At 46.3% G+C, this 24,265-nt stretch overlaps 1 protein-coding gene and 1 long non-coding RNA gene across 24 annotated transcripts in view; one reads left to right on the top strand and one right to left on the bottom strand.

The window, feature by feature from the left end:
* Positions 1-24,265, bottom strand: part of DNM1 (dynamin 1) — a 68,237-nt gene that overhangs the window by 18,181 nt on the left and 25,791 nt on the right. For 17 of the 23 annotated variants that reach the window (XM_066980863.1, XM_066980861.1, XM_066980860.1 and 14 more), the window contains exons 4-15: positions 23,260-23,463; positions 22,643-22,741; positions 21,772-21,932; positions 20,600-20,742; positions 20,381-20,516; positions 19,155-19,222; positions 18,206-18,344; positions 9,925-10,011; positions 9,641-9,711; positions 9,172-9,223; positions 7,827-7,838; positions 6,515-6,628 (exon numbers count right to left, since the gene is read on the bottom strand). In XM_066980863.1, the coding sequence (XP_066836964.1) occupies positions 6,515-6,628; positions 7,827-7,838; positions 9,172-9,223; positions 9,641-9,711; positions 9,925-10,011; positions 18,206-18,344; positions 19,155-19,222; positions 20,381-20,516; positions 20,600-20,742; positions 21,772-21,932; positions 22,643-22,741; positions 23,260-23,463 (1,286 nt within the window). Of the gene's footprint in view, positions 1-6,514; positions 6,629-7,826; positions 7,839-9,171; positions 9,224-9,640; positions 9,712-9,924; positions 10,012-14,740; positions 14,880-18,205; positions 18,345-19,154; positions 19,223-20,380; positions 20,517-20,599; positions 20,743-21,771; positions 21,933-22,642; positions 22,742-23,259; positions 23,464-24,265 lie in introns of all 23 variants that reach the window. The other 6 variants (XM_066980854.1, XM_066980842.1, XM_066980849.1 and 3 more) reach the window with 3 other exon arrangements.
* On the top strand, positions 861-2,319 carry LOC125181186 (uncharacterized). The gene is made up of 2 exons (XR_010826099.1): positions 861-1,362; positions 1,660-2,319. It is a non-coding gene; the product is annotated as an uncharacterized lncRNA (long non-coding RNA).

Below are 24,265 nucleotides of genomic sequence, written 5' to 3'. Positions count from 1 at the left end.
ACATTTTAAGTTGAACACCTCCAAGCGAGATGCTATCAAGCACTCAATTTCTTGTTTTTACAAGAAAGATACACAAGATTTTTTTTTTTTTTTTTTTTTTGCTAAGGAAGATACACACTGAATTCCTGAGCTGCACTTCTTTCAGTAAGCCCCAGTCACCCATACCATACAAGGTCATCTTTCCAAAACTCAGCCCACCTGTATCACTTTTACCTCAGAACATAATTTACTGGACACCGATCACTAATCCAAGCTGCAAAGCAGCTGTAATGGCTTGTTTACATAGGAAAGCAACATGGGTTTAAGTTAAACAACACACCCTAAGATTTTAAGCTGATTTAGTTTGAAAGCTCTGTAGACATTATGCCTGGACTCATGATTAATCACAACCATTACTGCTGGCTTAGAGAGCACAGCATTGGTAATCAGCCGCACTCATGCTCCTCACCTGCTCAAAAAGTACAGGATGAGACATCAGCTGAAGTGATGTGCAGACTGGAACGTGCAGTTTAGTGCATGGCAGCCACGACCAGCTGCCTGCGCCCCTAGGAAGCCATCAGAGGGTGGACTAGGAAATGCATGCAGAAACTGAGTAGCTTAAGAACCAGAGAGGCTTCAAAGCCCCAGACCTCCACCTTCGTGACCTCTAAGGTCACAGCAGTGCCCGCCAGCCTCTGCAAAGGACAATGCACTTCCTCCCATGCCTGCTCCCGTGCCAGGGCAGAGATGAACCCTCCCCAAGTATTTGACTTGGTTTGATCAGCAAAGCACAACACATGCAATGTTGTGCCCCTCCAGGAAAAGCAGCCTTGGCTGTCCTTCCCCAGCACATGGTTAGGGCCAAAGTAGGAGCTGTGGGTGTTCAGATTTGTGGCTAGAAATCTCAACTGTCCACCAGCGTGCACAGAAGAAAAGGCAGCCCTGGAAGGGAGACGTGCGGCACACATAAAGCCCTCTTTATCCCTGCAGCACCAGGGAGAGAGGGAGCAAACCGCACAGGCTGGGGAACATCTGGAATCGTTACATGGGAGCCAAGCGGCACAGAAAGAGGCGGCATTCCTCAAGTTTCCATGCGAGGTAGGGAACCTTCCTTTCCCCCGCGCAACCTTATCCGCCAGCCGGCTCACTTCCTGCCAACCTCCGGCCTTCCCAGCAGCCAGCAAGCTCCTCCCTCGAGTCTAGTTAGCTTTCCACTGCCACGTCAATTGAGGCAGAAGGACAGAAGGGAAGCAAGAAGGGAGGGAGCGAAAACTACAAGAGGGAGGGAGGCTCGGCAATGCCAGACGTGGTGGGGGGAGAAAGACGGGGTATGGATTGCTGCTGCAGTAGCTGGAGGCGAGCTGCAAAAGGCAACTGGCCAAGGTGGGTCAAAGGACCCTTTTGAGGGCTTGGAAGCAAAGGCTGATCTTGCTTGAGCTTTACTCCGGACTCCAGGCAAAGGGGTTGATCTACAGGACAGGGCTGGGCAGGAGGAGATGGTGCATGGGGCCTGGGAGTCCTCCCAACCAGCTTCACTAACTCTTGTGCCAGATATATTAGGGGGAGAAGAGGGGTTGAATGAAGCAACAAATTCTGCACACCTAGGTGGCAGCCAAAACTTCACGTTTCCTCCACGAACTGCAGTAATTGAATTTTTTTTTCCTCCTCTTTCTAAAAAAGGTGCAGCAAACCCCAGGTGGAAACCAGGTACCAGCCTTCTGACACCGGCACTGCAAGAAGGGGCTTGGAAGCTTGCTCTGAATTGGAAACACGCAGGGAGCAACATCTCTTCTCAGCTGCCAGAAGAGGATGCTTCTTCAGTCAGGACTTGGACCTTCTTTCACCCCATCTCTGCCCCCCAAAGCCCCATCCCAAAGGCAGGGAGGGGAAGGACTAATGAGCTGCTGAGAGCCGGAGAGCAGACCACAGAGGCTCCACTCCGTCTGCCCAGTGTTCAGACTACCTGTTCAGGACTACGAGATTGTACAGTAGTCTGCACATTGGTTAGGCTGTGCTGGGATACACCACACACTGCCAGTGCTGCACGGGGACGGCAACACCTGCACGGCAGAGGGACATGCTTGGAGAGGGTGGTGGGCTGCGGGAACAGCTGCATGCAAAGTTCATCCATCCCTCAGCCTGGGAGGATAACACCCTTTGAAGCCATGCTTGATCACTTTTACCTGCCTCTTCACCAGCCTACTCACATCCTTCTTATTCCTTCTCCCTCCTTCACCCCCCTTCTTTCAGCTTCATGCACTTGTCCCAGGGGTGGCTGCATTCAGGATTGCTTGTGTTTTACATAACAAGCTTCGCCATAAAATACAGAGATAAACCTAAGGGCCTGGTGGAATTACAACTGCATTGCACTTTGCTACCTGAGAAGGCATGATCAAACAGAGAAAGATGTCTGGAGAGAGGGGATTTCACATCTTAAAGAATGTTGGTCATTTACAAAAGAAAAAGGATTGAGAGTTGGAGGTTTGGATGTTCTGGAAGTTGTTTGCTTTGATGTTTGTCTGGAAAAGAAAAGAAACAGTGAGTGAAAGCATAAGTAAGGACTGAGTAAGAGAAAAAAATAAAGTGTTAAGTGTTACCCAGGAGAAAATATGCACTTGAGAAGAAAATAATGAATGAAAGAGTTCCACAGATGATGTAAAGAGAAGGAACATGTTTCAGAGAGCACCTGAAAATAGGAGAGGAAGCACCTCAGAGCAGACCTGCTCCTATGGCCTTCGAACAAACTGGGTACAAAAACCAGGCTGCAGTTGGATTGTCAGTCACCATCTCATTACAAGCTTGTGATTACTTGTGGGGAATCAGCACAGAGACAAAAGGATTTCTGCCAGCTGAGCTGGGCCTCAAGGACAGACTGCTGGTGGCAGGGGGGACGGTGCAGGTGGGGGCTGCATGCATGCGTAGCAGGGGAACAACTTCAGTATTGATTAATGTGTTTATTTTTAAGCTAGAATTGGATACAAGACACTGACAGGTACAGAATAAGCAGCTATCTAATGGCTGTCAATAAGGTCACATTTTCCCCAGGACATGAGAGAGTACCTTTGTACTTTAAGCAAGAGGGAAGGCAAAAAGAAAGCCCAAGCACAACTGACACAGCAGGAATCAACATGATGCGTAAGATTACGTAGCATCCCCACACATGCACCTGAAAGCACCTAGAACTTCGCACACAGGAATCAAAAGGCACCAATAATGCATGCAGCTCACCAGTATTTCTACACAAGCAAGGCCATATTCTTCTCATGTAGTCACCTGCTACTACAAACCCCAAATTTCTAGTACATGATTTACCCAAGGACAGAAGGTCCCATCTGTATTGTACATCCACACAAACTACCAAAGGAACAGCAGGTACATCCATCCACCTATCTGCCCACACTCCTGCACGCAGTGGCAGTCACTCTTGCAGAGCAGAGAGCACAGAGGTCCCCTCCAGCAGGCAGGGAGCTTTATGAATAGGAACCACCAAGCACAGGGCTCAGTGCATCTTGCCTAAAGGGTCCTCATCACCAAAAGCTCACAGCAGAGCTCACAGCCCCTCTTTTGCGGCCAGAGGGAAATCCCTGTGGAGAAGCAGGCACTGAGGATTTCATAAGGGATTCAGGCAGCACTATTTGAATCAAGTCCTTGAAGTGTGTCCACTACAGTGCTGGTCAGTGTGCTGTGGTGCTGCGCTGCTGCTTTAGCCCTGGGGCACTGCGGCTTCCCCGAGCAGGGAAATCATGTTCTGCATTGCCAGCAGCCAGAGCACGCTCCTCTCTGCCTCCCACGGCTGGCCTGCGGCACAATCCCCCAGCGTTCAGGAGGTGCGGGTACCTCAGGAGGGTCTCCAGGTCTTGGGAGGCCAGCTTTCTGTGGGGCCACTCTCCATAAGGCCAGCATTTGACTCATTGAGAGGAGACAGGAAGAAAAACAGAGAGCCCAGGAGCACACACACACAGAGAAATGCTCTTGGCAGAGGAGCAGAGTGGGGAGCCAACTTTCCACCCCCGCCTGGCCCGCTCTTTCCTTCCCCTCCCACTCCCCAGCACACTCCTTCAGGCCCCTCCAGAGCACCAACAGCCATATCCCTGCTAATATGTGATGCTGGGCCCTTTAAGACATTTTAAGTTTCAATTCCTTTCTTCAGAGGCAGAGGAAAAACAAACCAGCATTGCGGAAAGCCTGGTATTTCACTAATGGGGTCCAGATGTCTCCATTCCTCAGACTCTGGGTCCTGGCTTGCAAAACAGGGCAGGGAGAGGCTGCGCCCCTGCTCCCCCCAACGCCCTGCTAGCTTAGCCTTTCCCCTGACCCCACCACACCATTTCACCCTGCTCCTTCCCCCGTTGCCACCCACAGCCCTGCCACCAGCACTTCTATATGCACATGACAGATTCATCTCCCTTCTCGTGTCCTCTGGAAAGCTGCCAGAGCACAGGGGAACTGGGATCAGCGAGCCTGCAGAAGCACAGAGCTGGGCAGGCAAAGCCTCCCCCTTCCTCAAAAAGCCAAAGTGAAGAAAGATCATTGTGTACAGCCTTAAAAAAAACACAACATGAGAATATTTCAGGAACCATACAGGACATGGGTCCTCCTGCTTCTGCATTAGTGGGGAAGCAGAGATCTGGACGGGCACACAGAGATAACCCTGTCTGACAGAGGGCCATGCACTGCAGACAACCCTACAGGATGGAGCCGGCTACACACAAGACTGAGGTTTGGGATGGGAATTCCCATGTTCAAGGCTCTCCAAGCTGCCACTGAAACACAAACTTATCTTCGCTCTGCTACAGAGTCCAGGTGGAAGCTGCTTTATTTCTTCCTCCCCCCCCCCCCGACAGCCAGTGATCAAAGAGCTGAACCTGGGGAGGAATCAAAAGCACGCTTCCCTTTCCCCTCTGCTCCTGCTCAGCTAAAAACAAAGGCTCCTTTCTCAGGAACTGCTCAGACTTTGTCAGCACTGCTTCTCCTGCGTTTAAGGGACCCAGGCCAGCAGGGGATTGCTTTAATTAGGCAACCCTACCTCTTGCTATGGAGAAGGGAAATGGTGCAGACCTCCAGTTGCTATTGACCCCCTAGGTTGCACTCCCTCGGGAGGGAAGAGAGGTCCAACCCCCATCCCATGCAACTAGAATCTATCAACAGTTTATGCTACAGTCCTCCCTCCCTCCCACTCCCCAGGGGAAAAACAAGGAGTTCTGATCATCTCTGCAATACAGATGTAGCAGTTGGCTTTGATTAAACTACTTGGTGTTTATAACCACCCAATCAGCATATGTAACCTGGAGGAAAGTGAAGCCTTCACAAGCAACTTGGAATACAGAGGTCAGGAGTCTTAGAGCAGAGACACACTGGTTTAGCAAAAAGACATCTAACACCCAGCTCTTCAATTATGAAATCTCTGCCTGTTCATCCATAGCAGCACTATAGCAGTCTCCGTGCAGAAAGCGATATTTAGGGGCTGATTCATCACCATATTTGTCATCACTTCCACCTGCTGAGAATGAAGCAGACCCACTGATCTCAACTAGACAAAAAGCCAGGCTCAGCTACAGCTCCCAGGCACACTGTGTGCCTCAAAACACCTGAGTGACAAAAAACAGAGTAAGGGACAGCAGTTTGCTGTCAGAAACCCTGATCAACTCAAACGCATGACTACATCATAGCAGGCATTTTTCATCTCCCAGCACACTGAGTGGGGCTAACTCTTGTGATTACATCCTTATCAAAAGCATCCAACTATTCGTTTATTCTTTTCTCTATTCAGTATAATCAAAGACAACAATTATCTACCTTTGTCTTGCAGAGGAAGCAGCACACTTGACAATGCCAATTTCGTCTGGCACGATTCTTAATATTCAACACTTTTAAGTAGCTCTACAGAGTAGGTCCATGTTACTCTCAGTGATATTCTACACATTGCTATTTCAACCAGCAGTACTCCAACCATTCACAACTGAGAATTTTACGAATACAGATTAAGTGGTATGTTCAATATAGAACCATGAGACATTCTTGCTCCACAGGCTTAGCAACTGAATCCTGGAGAGGTTATTTTACCAAAAGTCAGAAGTAACCAGCATTTGAGCTGCCCCTTCAGCTCTACAGCTCCTGTTGCTGCGCACAGAAAGGTGACAGCTTTCTTTGTAACCAGAAGAGACGTGTGAAGATCTCTGCCACGCTCCTTCAGAAAACTCACCATGGCTGCCCCACAAATACCAAACAGTCCAGACCTTGGACTAACACATCACTCTTGAATATAACTGTGACAGGAAACCAAAAAAGATCAGATTAATTCCCAGGGTCTGTCAACTTTCTGTTGCGCCAGGGCTTCAGGCACAGGTTACTCCCTGCACATCAGGAAGGCCAGACCGATTCAGAAGTGCTCAGCAGTACTAAGACTGCTGGTAACCAGGCTTCTGCTTATATCACAAGCTGCAGACAGTACTCAGAAGGCACACCTGGAATAGCAAGAGCTGAAGGCCTAATCCTCAACAGATACCCAGGACTCAAGTCTGAGCAAGCTACTCACCTCATCGTCCTTATACCAGGAGAGGTTCTCCGCTGTCAGGACAAACCAGTACTCCTTGGAGCCACCCTTCATGATCCCAATGTTGTTGATGGTGAGCCAGCCCTTTCGGATGACCTAAGGGGTTGGAAGCAATAAGCATTACTAAGATCCCTAAGAGCCGGCCTTAGGCGACAGAGGAAAGAGCAGAGGGTACCCCTACACACAGAATCATACGGAAAGACAAGGAACACCGTGCTCTCTGCTGCTGCCAAAAGAGCCCCCCACTCAACTGGCCAGTGAAGGTTTGTCTCAAAAGGGCCAGGAATAGCACAAAAAGGATGCAGGAAGGAACCTGGCTGTGCCTTATATCCTCTGCCAAGGGAAAGAGATACAAGAAGAACTGCATTGAGAGTGCCTTGGACACTGGCACAACTACAGAAGCACCAGGTCACAGCAACACACCCAGAAAAGACCATGCCCAGAGAAAAGCAATGCAGCAGTGCACCTTTTGGCACACTGCACATGGGGTGTGCTTCACCCAACTCAGGGGTGTGGGAAACCAGTTCAAGAGGAAGAGATGGGCAAACAACTCAAGGAATTGAGTTTAATAACAAGGATACACTAAGTACGAGAACAAAATGGTGCATCTGGAATTAGTAGGCTGGACTTCAGCATACCCATGTATTTGAGTAGTCATTAACTGAGAGCAATGCAAGTTCCTGTATGTTAGTCTGTTGAGAAGCCAAGCTGTTATTCTCTGTGGAACTCCAATTCACCATGTGCTGCTTTAGAGCCTCACACTCAATCAAATACAAGTATGCATCAGCTTAAGGCATTAGCTTTTATGTCTTACTGCACTGTTAACACCCAGATACATCTGCATGCACTGTGTGTACCTTGTTGAATGGCTTGCTTGTTGAAAATGACTGCACTGCATACTAGGAAGTTCCTCTGTGTGAGCAGCACAATCCTCTAACCTGCCAATTTAACCTATAAAGGTAAATGTTGGAGCATTGGATCTTCACCTCATGCCCACTGATAAACCTGAGATAGTCCTATTCTCTCTGTGGACAGGAGAGGGCAGTGAAACAGAACTCCAGAACTCTGGATTGCTGCTTTTTATTTCCACCCACTCAGATGTGCCAGCAACCCTATGATTTTCCTCGACATACTACCTTTTCACCTCATTTATGCTTCACCTGTGCCTAGTGCCAGCTGCCTTCCTCTCCCCATTCAGCAGCAGAGGGAATAATTTGCCTGTGCACTGTTCTTGCCTTCCCAGATGCAACATTAATGTTCATTAGCACACCCTGCTGAGTGGCCTTCTACTCACCAGGATCTCATCCTGCAAAGGGGAACCATAGCAACAGCAGCAGAGCAGAGAGCAGGAGAGGAGCAAAGAGAGGAGAGATTGTTACTAGGAAAGCTGGAGCAGGAGAAGAGAGGCTCAAAAAATAAATTGGAACCCAAATCTTCTACTCCAGGCATTAACAAAAGTAACCCCCATCCCAAAATAAAACTTGCTAAAGGGAAAAGCCCAGGCACTTTACAGGTTGGTCCAAAGCTTGCCCTTTCTGCTCTTTTGCAGTAAGCTCTTCAGCAAGGTATACCACAGAGTTTGAGGCTCCCTACAGCCGCTCCGAGATCCCACAAAGTGGATGGTTGGGCAGTTCAGCCTGAAGACCTACCTGCCAACAACACTGAAACAGTCTGCATGTTTGTGCGCAGGGAAAGGCGATTACACGTGTTCTGAAGCAAATTGATGTTACGAGTGAAGGTCTTTAAAAAGATTAACTGAAAGCATTTGCTTTTATTCTCTGTGAAACTGCTTGTACAGCTTTGTTTCTACAGGACCTTCTAGCCTAGATAGCCTTGTCATTTTCCTAGCAAATCTGGAAGGTGTTATTAGCTCCTTTTTAATTGGATGTGCAATCCTTACAGTTCCTGAAGGAATAAGCAAACTCCTCCCCTCCACTGCAGTCTTCTCCCAATGGAGATGTTCTCATATATAATCAGTGCAGCCATGGCTATACATAACTGTCTCCCTGTGCAGGGGGGTTAAGTATTTCCAGCAACATTTTCCATCTGAGTGCCCACGAACTCTTGAAATCCCTTTTCAGAAAGTGGGTACCACTGATGGGAAAGACAATCAAAGGCATGACAAGTCTGTCTTGTGGCAGACCTAACAATAATTGGACTCAAAGTGAGAGTTTATTGGTAAGTGGCTCAAATGTGAGTATCTACAAGATCTCAAGTGTTCTGTACTACTTCACTTCAGCAAAAGAGCTGGCACAGCTAGCAAAGGGGCTGAAAACCCAGGGATGTACATTAACAATATTAATAGTGATTTCTACCAGAAAAGAAAGACCAGACAGCAAGCAATGAGCTTACATGAGGTGGTGTACCCCTTCTGGCCATAAAAGACTAGATCTTGATTACCAAACATCCACTTCTTTCTATGACACTTTCCCTCTGTTGCTGCTACACTTGGTTCTTTCTGACTGCAGTGAGCCTCAAATGCTATGCTCCAGGTACAAACAGAGCTTGATCAATATAAAACACAAAAAGCCACAACTTGGAGCACCGCTGCATTTAGCCCAGCGCTTGTCCACCTGGCAGCTTCCAGGTAACAAACAAATCCTTCTTGCAGCAGTGAAGGAGATAGAAACTTGGCCTACCTGGTTCCCAGCTGCCTTCTTCTTGCTCATCTGGCTGCTCCTCTGCTGAGCACTGCAAACAACAGTGGAGACATTCAAAACCTCTCAGACTCTTTTTCATCACCTGAATCCTGCTCCCATCAGATAGCTGTTACAATGAATTGAGGCCTCTCACCACTAAATTCCAACTTTAGATACCCCAATCTACCTCAACCTGCTCTCTCAGCCTTGGTCTACTCATCTTCAGTCCCACACTTCGGTCACAAACCCTCCACTGCTTGGCATAATGCTGTAACTCCCCCTTACAAGCATCCCTAATTCTCCTCCCCAGCCTTGCAATATGAAGCCATTGAAAAGGGAAACAATACTGACAGTAAAGACATACTTTGGGGCAGCACCTGCACTGCTGCTTCTGAAAAACGTTTACTGGAGCAGCTATAGGAGAGAGCCACAGGAAACACATTAAGAGGGACGAGATATCAGTGCTTACTTGGCAAAGCCAATGAAATCCTCATGGTTTGTATTCATGTAAGCCAGCTCAATGTCTATTAGAAGCATGACCTGCCAAACAGAGGCACAGACAGCACAAGACAGACATTAGGTGACTGACATTGTATTAATCAGGCACAGAGAGAGCCTTTTATATAGTTCATCTGATCAGCCCCCTCTGCTGCCAGACACCCCTTGGCTCAGAGTTTGGCTCAGGCTCCTCTAGCCTAGACCATCCTCCACCCCACATCATCTCCCCACTTGCACACGCTCCTGATCACCTACCTGATCTTTGGTCCTGCCTTCTCGCTCACGGATGTGGGTAGTAACAATCCTCTCCATCTCCTCACGCAGATGAGGGTACTGGCTGAGCTGCAGGAGAGAGAAAACACGTGCACATGGGAAAGGGAGGTATAAAGGCGCAGGGGGGGGACAACCCCCTGCGTGTATGCATGCACATGTACACCCTGCAATCAGTTCTTTTTTTTTCTAAAGGGAAGTTCTGAGAAAGCTGGACTTGCAGACAGATTTTCCAAGATCCTGGAAGTCTGCCAAGGGCAGAGTTCATTCCTTCTTGCTTTGGGCTTCAAATAGTCCTTCTCACTCTTACAGCAACCTTTGTGTCATGGAAGACCTGCTCCAAACCCACCATACTCTGCCTGGCATGAGGCTCCTGTCCAACCCCAGATGTGAATGCCAGATACCACTTTTTGTTCTTAAACTATTTTTCTAGATGTTCAATATCTCATTGGCTAAGTAGACAAATGGCCCATTGCTGCAGCCTGCTAAATCTTATGAGAAGTCCCCTGGGAAAAATGGGGTTTAATCCCCATTTGCTGAGGTGTTAAATGAAAGAACTTAGCCCTCTCCATCAACACTTGCAAGCAGAGACAGAGGACCTGACTGACTGACAAAGGGGGCATATCTCCAAGGAACGCTGCACTCTGGGCATGCAGGTGCTGCTCCTACCTGCTCTCTACCTGCATCAGGGCAGGATTACATAGCTGAAGTCTATATTCACATGGCAACTTATACTACAATTTCTTTGAACTTGACTGAGGAAGGAATTCATTACTGAGCGCACTGAGAAAAAAGTGCGAGGACTTCACTGGCTGTGGTTCAAGAGAAAAGTATCCTGAGATCATACGTGAGACACCCTTCCAAAACGAACACCTTAAAGCACCCTTTCACGCAGTTTCTACCTACTTGCCCGTAATTCATAAGCCTCTACTGATTTCAATAACAGTACCTGTATGCCACTAGGTTCAGGTTCAGCATGGCCAAAAAATGGATTTTCCATCCCCAGGGTTTAGATTTTTAAATCTTCACCTATCTCCCCTGTAAAACTATCCCTCCCGCCCCTTTTTTTGTCTGGTTTAGTTACTCTTGACTGCAACATCAAACAGCATTTCCTAGCATCAGTCTGTTATACCCCCCATCGAGGGGGTTTATTTAAGAGTCCTTTGCCTGTTATCTGTACTACAGTTTTGTTTCTCCAATTTATAACAGCTTTTTAAACTGACTTGGCCCCCAAACAAGCAATTATTTCAAGTTAGAAAGATTAGCTCAAAAGTGTGCAGCAGCACTACTGAAAGCCAGATCTTACACTAACCAGCAACAGCTCTCCTACCATCTGACTACAAATAGTCTCAGACCCTTTCAGCACAGCAAATTGCAGTAGCCTGGAATTGAAATTGAGAACTAGCATTAACACTGCCTATTTTCAAATATGTAGTTTGTTTTGAACACCAATGACCCTACAGAAGCAGGAAAAAAAATGTGGAAATCAGCATTCCCCACCACCACCTTGCCTTGAAAATGCAAACTGGGTGTTCTCCGTGATCTTTATGATTCAGGCAGCTGGTTGCTTCAGAGATACATATAGGCAAAGCTTCCTGTTTCCTTTGGGGGAAAGGAGGGTTGGCAAAGGTTTGACAGGAAAGTTATGTCAGAGGAAAACAGGAAGTTGGAAAACCTCTAAGCAAGTCTCAGCTTCTTTACTTCAAATTAAAAAAAAAGTCAAACAAACACATCAACCCTCTCCCTGCCACCCCCACCCATCCCAAAGGCACGCAAAGAAAACACACCGTGGTTTATTCAGAACCTTGGTCATCCAGCAACATTCGTGTGCAAAAATAAATTGACAGCATTGGTCCCCATGCAGGAGCTTCCAACCCCAAGCATGCACAGGAGAAGCAAGGGCAGGCAAAGAAAAGTGACACTGACAAGCCACAGACATCCACCAGGGAACATGCAATAAGGCATAGAGGGACAAGGAATTATCATCAGCAGTACGAACAGCACCCAGAAATGCCATGACTCTGAAAGACAGGAGAGCAGGGACCCTTCGAGGGGCTACATCTGTCAGCCTGGGATCACATCCCAGCTCAAGTGGGTTTTCAATCCTGTTTTAGCTGGATTTTCCTGTTTTAAATACAAGCTCACAGCCCTCTTTGAAAAGCAATTTGTCCCAATGTTCCTTAGTTCCCCTCTTTGCACATTCCGGGAGTTCATGCCAGCACACTGAAGATCAACCTTCAGCCAAAAGGATGCTGACTTGCAAGTCCTTCCCTCCACTTGTGAGATGCTGCAGTGCAGCCTGGCACAGAAGGTTCCTGATTCTGGAAAAACACTAGCTAGGACACTATCATCCTAAATGTGCAAGCCTCCATACTTGCACCAGCTTTCTGTTTATTTTGGAGCTACTCTCCATTTAACCAACTGGAAGCAGCTCAGAATCAGGCCAGGTAGAAAATGCCTGCTAGTGGCTAACTTTGTTTCAGTCCTCAACTCTAACAGCCAACAGATAGTCAACTGGAAATCTCTCCATGCAGGGAAAGCTGTGCTTCTGTAGCACGCGAGGAATAGATGGGTTTGCCTCCTATGTTCTTTGTTAATACACTCCTATTATTCCATCTATGCAACTTTATCAACTGCACACAAAGATTTCTTCACCATCTGGGGTGAAATGAAATAATTGTGACAGCACACAAACACCACCACAATAGTTCAGAACAGCAACAAACCAAGACTACAGGACTGTTAAGCTAATTCAAAAGGTGTTAGCCCAAGCTCTCTTCCTTTCACGAAGCCTTGCAGGACTCAGTTCAAAGGTTTGTTTCTGATATCCGAAAGGCTGCATCAATCCACAGCACAGCGGACTGGGCGTGACCTTACAATTAGCATCAGTCCTGAAGTAGCCTTTTCCAGTTGCCTCCCCTAATAGCACATGCTTTATGTCCAGATGAAGCAGCTAGGGCTATAACATGCAAGATAAATACCACAAATCAGTTAATGCCCATGTGCAGTTATTACCCTTCGTCTTACACCATCAGAAACCACCTAAGACTTGCTGCTAACCTAAAGTGGTCTATGACAATTTCAGAGATCTGCTGGTCTTTCTTCCCTCTTTCAGAGGGAGATACAGGCAAGATTGTCTTCTCACTACGTGTAGACATTCACCTTTAAATATTATTAAAACCTTCCTTCCAAATTTTTCAATACTATCACTAGATACAGCCACTCAAGGAGTTGTCTCATCTTTAACATTCATCTCCCTGGCCTCTCAGGCTAAATTTTATTACAGCCATTAGCTTTCTACAATGCCACTGCTACTATTGACTTCTTTATAGCATACATCTCAGTTGCATCATCTTTGAACAACCCCATGGAGTCCTCCACCATGTCACAGATTAAAATCTATAGAGCCAGTGGGTGGCCAGCTGCTCTAATGACATTGCCCAATACAGCTGTTGGGTATCAACACATGGTTTTCATGATTCTTCTCCCTCCCCTACCTACAGGATACATCTCCTGCCAGATACAGAAAACAGTGTAAACAAAATCAAAACCACCAAAATAAAACCCACAAGAGAAACAGTCTGGAAAGGAGCTACTCTGCCTTGCCACAGCTATTTGGCAACAGCAGCACTCTGCAAGAAATACAGCAGACAGAGCTCAGAAGTTGAGCTCTGTGTTCCTAAGTACAATTAGTCCTCAACAGCTTAGCTCTCAACTTCACTCTGAACTCAGTTATCCTCCCTTCCTTCCCAATTTTGGGCTGTATGATTGTGAGTCAGGCTATAACCCTGCAAGAATGGGACTGTAATTTTCAGGTCTTAAAATAACTAGTGAAACAGCCCTTTCCAACTCAGTTCCAGGAGTATACCACTATTGTGCTACAGACCTGTTTCTGGCCCCTCACATCTAAGCTCCACACAAATTAATTGCCACTCTACCTTTATTTTCAGGAGGCATGTGGTGCCCCCTCCTGGACAAAACTAGCCTGGGAAACAAACCCACTCCTGCCCCAACCTCTAAGCAGCATTCGACACCTTCCATGTCACTCAGCAAGCTGCTGCTGCCCTCTGCTAGCCTAAGGCTCTTGCTGTTTACAGTGTAAAAAGAAAAAAATATCTACACTACGTCAACTGAGCATAGTCCATGGAGCGAGGCATCAGCAGGAGAATGATGTAAAGGGTGTAATGTATGGAAAAGCCCCTACCTCCTCCCCAAGTCTTTCAGGCCAGTAATCTGTTGACACTGAATCTCTTGTACCTCAGACTTTAATTGATGGTTGTATTGTTCGTGACACTGCTCAGCACAGCTCTGTAGCCAAGCTGAAGCCTGCAGACCACTTGTGCTGGGGGGGGAAACATAAGGTCTTTTCTGGCTTTTTATTTTTACATATTTTTCTAGAGTATATGAATTTATTTTTTTTAGGGGGTCCCATTAAAAAATAAGCAAGAAGTTCCAAATACGTAGGCGGTGGCACAGCAAACAGGGCTTGCAGAGGGTTTGATCCACCCTGAGGTGAGTGCCACTGAGCCAGACAGAGGAAAAGGGCTCACTACAAAGTGATCCACTGGATCCCAGCTCACTTAACAGCTGAAGAGCCCATCAGCTAATGCCCACTCCTCTCAGCCTGCTTTTAAACTGCACTGATGCCTGCAGACTGCTGCTCTCCTTTAGCTGCCTCTTTATACCCGTTTTCTCTCACTAAATTCACTGGAGTTCCTGTGGTACGTGTGGAGAAACAGCGTGAATGTGTGTGGGAAGGGGCGTGGGCATTGACCTTTCTTTGTATTTTTGGTTTCTTTACCTTTTCGCTACACTTTCTGATGGTGGATGTGAGCTCACTCACTACCATATCCACACACTTCAGACTCGGCTCCTTCAACTTCTGCACCTGCTTTTTCACTATGGCTTCAAAAGCGAGGTCAGGCGTGAAGAGACCCGTTCTGCATGGCAGGGGCAGGGTGGGAGGAAGCAACGGGGAAGAAGAGAGCGAAGCAGAGAAAGAGCAGGAAGAAGAGAGAGGAGGAAGGAAAAGGGAAAAGAGAGAAAACAAGGCAAAATGAGAAGTGAGATCTTTGGTTCAGTCCGTTAGCTTATTGAACCAGGTGAGCATTGCTATGGGGCCTGCGCACTGCCAAGTATCGGGAGAGTCTACAGGCAAATGGAAGTGGCAGAGGAAAGGAGGTAGGAAGAGCTGGCTGGTGAAATGGTGAGCTGTCAAGAGCAAAATGAATGGATGGAAGTCCCCAGGGATCAAGTGATCTCTTCCTGAAGGCAAGCTTATGCAGATTTTAAGACACAGCTGCTTGCCACAGCAAGCGACTATTTCCTAGAGGCTCACCATGTCTCATTTCCCTTTGTTTGTAGGTATTCCCCTTCCCTTCCCACCATGGTTACCCCTTTCATGCTTTCCTCATTTCAGGTGCAGGAGGCCTGACCAGGAGCCAAGCTAAGACTTGCAAAGGTCTGTCACTTGCACCTTGCGCTGGCCTGAAGGCTGAACTGAACGGATGTCTCAATTTCAGAGATTAAGATAACTGCTCCACTTACAGAGTGTCTTATCTCACTCACCTTTCCCACAACATTCCTACAACAGTTAGCTTTCTCAGTAAAACCAGAGGTAAGCCAGTGTTTAGGGAAACGGAAACATGCTACAGGGCATCCACAGCTATACAGAGCATCTGTACTGCATCAGCTAACCTGCAGCGTCAGGCCCAATACAGGCCTGTTGAAGTGTATAACAAAGTATTAGTTTCCATACTATCTGATACCATATGAAGTCCCTTGTATTCTCAGTTCCTCTACTATGACAGAAACAGAAAATCCACAGAAACTGCAATTACTAGAATATGGCCAAATTATTCCAATTCAAGGCTGTTACTGCATCCAAAGAAGTTTCTCTAGCACATCTTTAACGCTTCAGAGCTTTTACCAGGGTGCTTTTTGTGTCACAAAATCAATTCCTTCTCTTTGCACAGCACATAACTGCTCTGAAAGTGCTTTCAAGGGGACAACATCCCCTTGACATAGGGATGGGATCCTGCTTTTTTAAAGGTACAATTCATAGTCAAACCTGTGGTGTCTACAGCTCACAATTAATCCAGGTCTAGTTATAACTAGACATCACTCCATTTAAATCAGATACCTACCCCTTCACGTCATCTTTCATCTCCGTAGGTAACATCTGCAAGACCCCAAGTTACATCACTCTATTAAAATACTTCAATGCATATTATAGGACCTTCAGTAACCTGAATTTTAAGTGGCAGAGAAGGTTGGAGTACACTAGAGGATTCAGCTTCACCCAAGGGCCTCTCTCAAGGTGCCAAAGCAGCCTCTTCCGATCAAAGCAAAGGCATTTTCAGAGCTTCCTCCACACCCTCTGACTTGATTCCTTATTCCTACTAATCTAGTCAGCCCGCTAAACTCAGTGCACGCCATTTCCCCTACGTGCACTGCTTCAAAGACCAGACTCAGGGGGCCTCGTACAAAGAAGAAAACCAGTTCCTTCAAGTACCTGGGTACCACCTGAATGACAGTATTTTGTTTCTTCAGACAGAAAACTGTAACCATGACTACTAGCACACAACACAGCAAGCAGCACTGCAGTTAGCCATTAAATGCTTAGCAGTGGGATCTAAACTAAAACGGAACGCTAATCCTGAAGCTGTGAGATAGTCCCTCACAGACCCCCTCTCCAATACCCCCCACTCCATTCCTGTGGTCTCTTCTCCTTTATTTCCCGCCCTGCTGTACTCACCACCTGATGACTAGGAAAACCTGTTGCTGTCAGAACAGATGGTCTGTTCACTACTAGACTTGTCAGTAAAAGAAGAAACACAGAAATGATGAAGAAGAATGGGAAATGGAGGGAAGGATGCAAACAGACAATGAATAGGAGATTTTGAACAATAACTGATGGATGAAAACAAACCAAGAGAAGCTTCAGAGGGCTTGAAAAGGAATGCCCTTCTGATCCAATTAGCAGGTGACTCTGGATACTTGGCAGCCTGAGGGCCTGTGCTTACCTGTCACCAGGCTCTAATGGCAATTTTCTGGGTGCTCCCCACAGTCACATACCCCAAGAGAGAACAGCAGGACAGAAAAAGGAAGCTCCTCCAGCACTCTAGAAACCTGAGCAATATCTCACTGCAACTGCTTTGCTTTCCCGGGCTGCTCTGGGAGGCAAAGCACGTGTCTGCATGCCTGAGCCCTTCTACAGAGGCTCCCGGCCCTAAGGGCTCAGCATTTCTCCAAGTGATGGCAGCTATCACCACTTGGGCACCTCTCCCCACCCTCACAGGGAGAAGGTGTCAGACTCTCCCGACACCTTGTGCAATGCCCATTTACCTGCACCCGAACAGCCAGTGGCGATTCCAGTCTCCAGTACCCAAGCTACCATCCTAACTCAGGTGCCTTTTCACCAGTACCCAGCCCTGGCTGAAGCAGCAAGCCATGGCTGAGAAGAACGGCATGTGTCTTCCTATCTTGCTGCTTTTCAGTCCCAGCCTCAAACAAGAGCTGCCATATCCAGAGTGCAGAATCAAGGCAGGTTCCTTACCCCAGCTCCAATAAATACCAGTATGAATCCCAAAGGACAAAGCTTGAAGCCCTCTCTGAGGGAGAGGGCAGGAGAAACCCAGAGGTAGATTGACATTTCTAACGTGATCCTTCTCAGCCATGTGCTGCTCTTCCAGGACAGGATATGGACCAAGCCAACCAGAAACCAAGCCAAACACCACAGGAACGCTCCCCTGTGATACAGCCCACAGCTGTAACTGCGGTAGCCTCCAAAGTTCAGCCCCATACACCCAGCCAGCAGCACCCTGCCCTGATACTAAAGGCTTGTTTGGGATTAACCCTCCTATTTCTAGCAGAGGAGAGGGGACATAATTTAAAACCCAGTTTCTGGCTTGGAAAACAAAAGCAGCAAACAAATTTAAAGTCAGATGAGGCCCTATAAGAAATACCCTTGGCTTGGAGAGGAATCAGGAGTCATGCTACAGACTGGAGGTGTGGGGGGCAGACATCTCCAGCACCCCTCTGCTGTAAAGATTTCTGGGAACAAGCCCATAGCCCATGTTCCACAGTGCTTTTGTTTGGCTTGTTGGCTGGATCGTCCCAGGCTGGTACCGCTCAGGTCTAGTCATGCTGAGGAGGTGGTCAGAAACACGAGTGTCGCTGCAGGCAAGTCCCTGCCCCAGTCACAATGCTGTGCCGCAGCCAGAGAGGGGGTGGAAGGTGCCAGCTCCATGCTGCCTCCAGTTACCTTCTTGGTGCACTGTCTAACGGTATTGATTAACTCCGAAATAACCATGTCGACGCATTTCAGGCAAGGCTCTTTAATCTTCTTCACCTGCTTTTTCACAATGGTCTCAAATGCCATGTCGGGTGTGAAGAGACCGGTTCTAAACACCCAGGATAGGGGACAAGACAAGGCAGGAGGGGGGAGAAGGGGCAAGGAGAATGTCACAGCATTACACACACATCTCGGAGCAGGCACCACCATCACTGAAACCCAGCACACAGGGCTGGGGGAGCATCACACCCCTCAGAGAAGTCCTGCCTTGGAAAATGGGGGATGCTTGGCACCTCCCAGGAGGCAGGTGCTGAGGGCAAAACGGATCCCAGACGGACACCAGTGCTGCCCCTGACAGGCACCAGAGGCCGGTCACCTTCCCAGGGGAAGCATGACTCAGGGTCTCACAGATGTGGTTTCAGGAAGTTAACCTCCACTGAGGAGAACGCAACTGTATTTGCAACCTACACACTGGAACTCATTCTGGGGCCACTGGGATCCTGGTGATAGGCACCCTAATGCTCCCTTCAAATCTCTAGGGGAGGAGGTGCTCAGCACCAGCAACTGTTTTGTGCAATGGTTAGAATGGAAGCAGAAAGTGAAAACCAACATTTAAAACTAAATGAAGTAGTGGTATGGGCTTGCAATCCTGTCCTTTCCTACCCAGGAATGAAAGAGAGGGAGAAAGTAACTAGTCACCAAGGCAGTTTTACCTTTTAGGCTTCTGCAACTCACATGGGAACAGGAAGCAAGCTACTTTGTCCCTGTTCCCAGATTCAAGCCACTTGGGAGTCCAAGGAAGTTATCCCTCCCCTTTGGCTGACCTACCGTACCTCTGAAGTCTTCAACTCCATTTGGAAGGTCTAGAGGTATTTACAAGGCTATGCAGCCAGTGGTCTGCTTAGTGCATGATACATGCCTGATACCATGGATGTTCTTGATGGCATAGCTAATCTCCCGTCGCAGCTCCTTCTCATCAAACTCCATCTGCACCAACAGAGAGTTTTTATCAGAAACTGTTTGATGCTGTTGTTTGCACAACCCCAGGATACATAACAGCATGATTTACAAAGAGGTCCCATGCTAGTACTATCATGTGACAGATGAAACGTTAGCCCAAGTGTTGGATACAGAGCACAGCCATAAAGCTTCTACTGTCAATACAGATATCCTGGACAAATATTAATAGCTAAGGGCCTGCATTTACAGGTGCCAACCCCTCAGCAGCTCCCCAGGAGCTATTTAGAGATAAAGCAATAGGACTGAAGCACTAGATTGCTTTCTACAATGAACTGTTTTGTCTCCTGAGATATAACATAAGGTCTTGGCAGCTGTTTTTCAGCTAACACCTCAAGCAGATTTACAATTCACATACAAATACATATTATCCAATATAAGGCAGGCTCTTGTATTTCACTAAGGAGGTCTCATCTTATTTAAATTAAAAGACAGAAAAATGTGGAAGATCCAGGAGTAGAATGTTTTGGCTCCTGACTTCATTTAAATTTATATTAGAGGATTTTCTCCCTATCACTTCTGATCATGTTAGTATACTTTGCCATCCAGGAAACCTATCATTCACTACAGATCCTCTTCAGCTATGACAACTGTAGAGCAGTTTCTACACCATTCCCACCTCTAGGCCATTTTTAATGGGAAAAATAAGTAAGGCCAGGTATATCTACATCCTCTTTCCTGCTTCTTGCATATGCATTAGGGAGGCTTTAGGCCCAGGCTGATGCTCGGGATCAAGGATGTACAAGTTTTAAAACCATTTGCATTACGTGCAACTTAAATTAGATATCTACATATCTGCAAGGACATTCCGACATTGATTTGCTGTTGTCTGTGTTAAAAGGAAGTTATTTTGCATGTTTAATTTAGCCTTTAAGAATTAAGCAAGAGTAGCATTTAACTACAAAGAGAAAGTTAAGTTTTCACAAGGACTGGGACTGAGGGAGATGTCAGTATTATGGGAAAGCTCTGATAAAGTAGACAACAGGAACTGAAAAGTGAGGTGATAAAGTAGAAGACGTGACAAGAAATCAAAAAGGGAAAAATAGATAGTGAAAGATGCTAAGAGAGGCAGGAAGACAGACATAAGAGGTGACAAACAGGCAAGGAGAAAAGGTATCTCAGCAGTACCTTCACGAGTTCAAAGGGGAAACGCTCATGGAAGATACGGTTAATCCTAGCTCCTCCTGACAGCTCATAGGTATCAATTTGGTCTCCAGAACCTTCAATACGTTTCTCAAAGTCCACAGCAAACTGCTGGACCATCCTAAAAGAAAACAAAAAGCATGAAGTAGAAGGCATGGCTAAGTAGTTGCTTCCAGGGAGGGACATGCAGTTAAGGCCACTCACTGAAGCAGAGCTTTAGTCTTGCGAGCAGGGTCATCGGGACGAAAGTTCTTGTACTCCTCTACCTCCTTCTCAATGGAGAGAAGCTGGCTCTGGAGCTTGTTCCTCAGCCCTGGCAGGGTGTCACGGATGTGGTTGGTCAATTGCTGCACAGGAAAAAGGTTCAAGATAAAAGCTGTAAGTGGTTTTCAGGAAGTGTGTGCTATGTCAGCACCCCAGAATAAAGAGGAATATTCCTCTCTTGCTGTGTTTTCCGAGTGGTCCAAATAAAGAGTCAAACCGAGGACAGATATCAGTTATAAGCTTGGTGTATCCTGCCTTCCCATCTCCTACTTACTTCACCTGTTTATTCCTAAATTTCATTTCAGGTTTTAGCCTAATACAAACCTTCCATTCTGACAAGCCTGTCATCTCCAATCAGGAATAAATTTCACATACAATTATCAGCATTTGTCACTTATACCAAGGTAACGGCTATTCTGTCTGCAGGTTATCACACCACTGACACCCATCTTTGTTCTGCACACATTAGGGTGGTGGTTAAGCCCTTTTTCAGTGAAAGGGTGACAAGGCAAGGTGAAAGGAGCCAAACAAACTGAGGGTCCAATAAAGGGGTTTCCACAGAGCACAGATGTTGAAGTCCCCATCTTAAAGAGAAATATTTAAATAAAGAAAAAAGGCAGAGCAGTTCTTCACTTAAAGAATCAGTCTTAACAAAAGGGAAAATGACTACTAGCATCATATTTAAATCAATCTTCACAACTTAGTATTAGGCAAAGACCACTAGGAATTTAGAAGTTGTCTTTTAGCTTAACCTTGTGTTCATTCCAATAGTGTAAATTTAGGCAAATACCATAAGCTTGCTATTGATTTTGTACCAGCATCACTGAATGGATAAAGCAATGTTCTGCACTTGGTGTGTGAGCTCAATTATTAACATTATTCAGACTAAGCACACTTCACAAGACCTGGCATCAAAATGCTTTTTATGAGTCAGAGAAGGAAGAGTAAGCAAATCTTCAGAAGTCCCATGGCACCAAAACAACATTCAAAATTTCAGTTTGTTGACCAGAAGTTTTATATTCTTCTGTATTTTTCCATCCCAGAAGAGCCCGATGAGCAACCTAGACATCCTTTTGGCATAGTGAGCAGCAGTTCTCAGCTGGTAACAGTACCTGGTTCAGCACTTTCTGCAGGTAGGGGGTTCCCATGCGATCAGCCATGTGTCTGTAGGCAGGGTGGGAGAGAAAAAATTTCCTCTCTGCAGCCAGAGCTGCCTGAATGTCCTTCTTGCCATCAATGTCCTTCTGACTTCTGTTGACTACACCAATGTAACCTGCAGAAGCAAGGTTAAAGATCAGGTAGTTGCAAGGATAAGAATGTAAATGGGACTCAGATTGAGAAGGAAGTTACCCAGCTGTCAACACTGGGAAAGGGAAGTTTCAGTGGCAACACATTATTAGGTACTAATCGGAAATGTTTTAAACTACAGTTTCCTCTGGACATCTCAGGTTCTGACACTTTGGTGTGCAGGACAAAAGTGCAACTATGTAACTGAGAATTAACTTATTTATCACTGTTCCCACAATCATAAAGTACACCCTGTTCTCATTCAGGACCCTTGTTCAAGTCTTTAAGATAGGTACTTCACTATGGCTATGTACAGCATATATCACAGTACAGCCCACTATGATTACACCTGATATACTATGGCAATCAAATAAGATAGCAGGGGAATAATACAGGAATTTAATTTTTGCAGCTTGCTTTATTAAAAATAAGGAAGACAGTAAAGATAAGAGCATAGGGTTATGCTTCTGCTAGGACTAAATATCACCTAGGACTACTAAATATCACCTAAAAATTTCCTAAGTGTGACTCATCCCCTTTCCCCAACTTTTCTCAGTGCTGGTTTGGAACAGAGATGGCCTAAGCGCTAGTTTTAACAGATGATCCAGGATGACTGAAGGCAGGGGATGAGGCCAAGATACCTTACACAGGGAAAATGAAGGAAGTAGATCTCAAACAAAACATGATGAAACATACCTCTACGTAGAGGAAGTAATTTGTTTTCTAGAACATCTCTTGCATCAGTTCCTTCATCCATAAGATCCAGCTTAGTGATGACTCCAATAGTGCGTTGCCCTTCAGAAAAAAATGAATATAGTTGATCAAGCAAAATGACTCATGTAACGTCTTCCTCCGTTCAAAGAGTTTACAGATTACCCACCTTGGCTACTCAAGGGCTCCTGAACTCAAATACTACAGTTCCCATCATTCCAAGAGGTCACAACAGCAGACCAGCTGATAACAGAGGTCAGTTCTCAGTTACACCCTGCCAAAAACACTGACATGCTATGCCGCAGTAGAGATGGATTTAAGTGCAGGGATTTTCTTGCTTTTCCTCTAGGCACAAGGTGGATGGCTACAGTAAAGGAAGGGAAGCCTTTTACCTCTTCAGAGGCTCAAAGGAAGAAATATGGAGTAACAAAGTATTCTACTGTAGTAGCTATTAAGACTCACAACCACCTCTCGGAAGGGCATATGTTAGTGAAGATACCACCTAAGACAACAGACAGGATCCCACAGCTACTGGGCTAATCACAGCCAAAAAGGAGAATTGGGCCACTAGCTAGTAGTCCATGCTAAAATACAAGACTTACCTTGAGGATCCACCTCCTTTGCAATTTTCAGAGCATCAGAATTGGCCAAATCAGAGTTGGCTGGGGATACTGCCAGGATGAGGCAATTCTCTTTGGTGACAAACTGCATAAGCATATCTCGGATCTGGAACTCGATGTCAGGGGGCTGGTCCCCTACTGGGACTTTCGTCATACCTGGTAGATCCACCAAGGTCAGGTTCAGGACTAGACATAGGAAACAAGACAGAACAAGAGCGTGTTGAGGTAGGTATGCTGTGGTCTGTAAGGAGTACCTGTGGCTTTAGTGACTTCAGTACATTAGAGGTGTAAAAGATGCACACGACTCAGAAGAATTCAGAGTTCTCCAATTCCTTTTTGCTACCGCTTAATAAAAAAAATATTTGCTAGTTCTTATTAGTCATGATTGTCAGTGATCTTATTGCCATTCCCTTTAAATCACCTGCTCACACACTGATCAAGGACCGACCTCAAAGTCCTTCCATACTGGCTACACTGAAGGGGAAGGGATAACAGTACATTTTTACCACTTCATAACAAAGACTGGAGAGTCAGAAGAGTTAATTCTCATTAGCTGTCCCCAGTATTAAAATGTTCAGTCCTGCAGGCCTTATTCAAGAGGCACTTGTCAAAGTCAGATGGGCCTTCTCCTGAAGGATGCAACATGCAGCCCTTTAACTGGTTGATTGTCTCACTGAGGAAAAATTAGAAAATAAAATTCAAGAAGAAGTTCTACGCAGCCTACTGCTGATGTAGTGCCAAGCTGCTGCTTTCCCAACAATGCCCAAAGAGCTATTCACATTTAAAGAGCTTGCAAATTTTGTGCCATTCCACTCACTTGTTTAAGCAGAATTCTTGCACTGAAATCAGAGGCTTATGGTTTGAACATTATCTGGAGAGCTCTATGCAAAGTGCATCTTTACGTGCCAACAGAAGGCAAATACTCTTCAGGAAAGCCACCCTCCTCCCATCATTTTTAGCTCCATTTCTTTGCCCAGAAAGCAGGAAA

Source organism: Anser cygnoides, chromosome 20 (genome assembly GCF_040182565.1).
Source record: "Anser cygnoides isolate HZ-2024a breed goose chromosome 20, Taihu_goose_T2T_genome, whole genome shotgun sequence".
Lineage (NCBI taxonomy): Eukaryota > Metazoa > Chordata > Aves > Anseriformes > Anatidae > Anser > Anser cygnoides.
The sequence above is the reverse complement of the archived record's forward strand: the minus strand, read 5'-3'. Positions and strand labels throughout refer to the sequence as shown.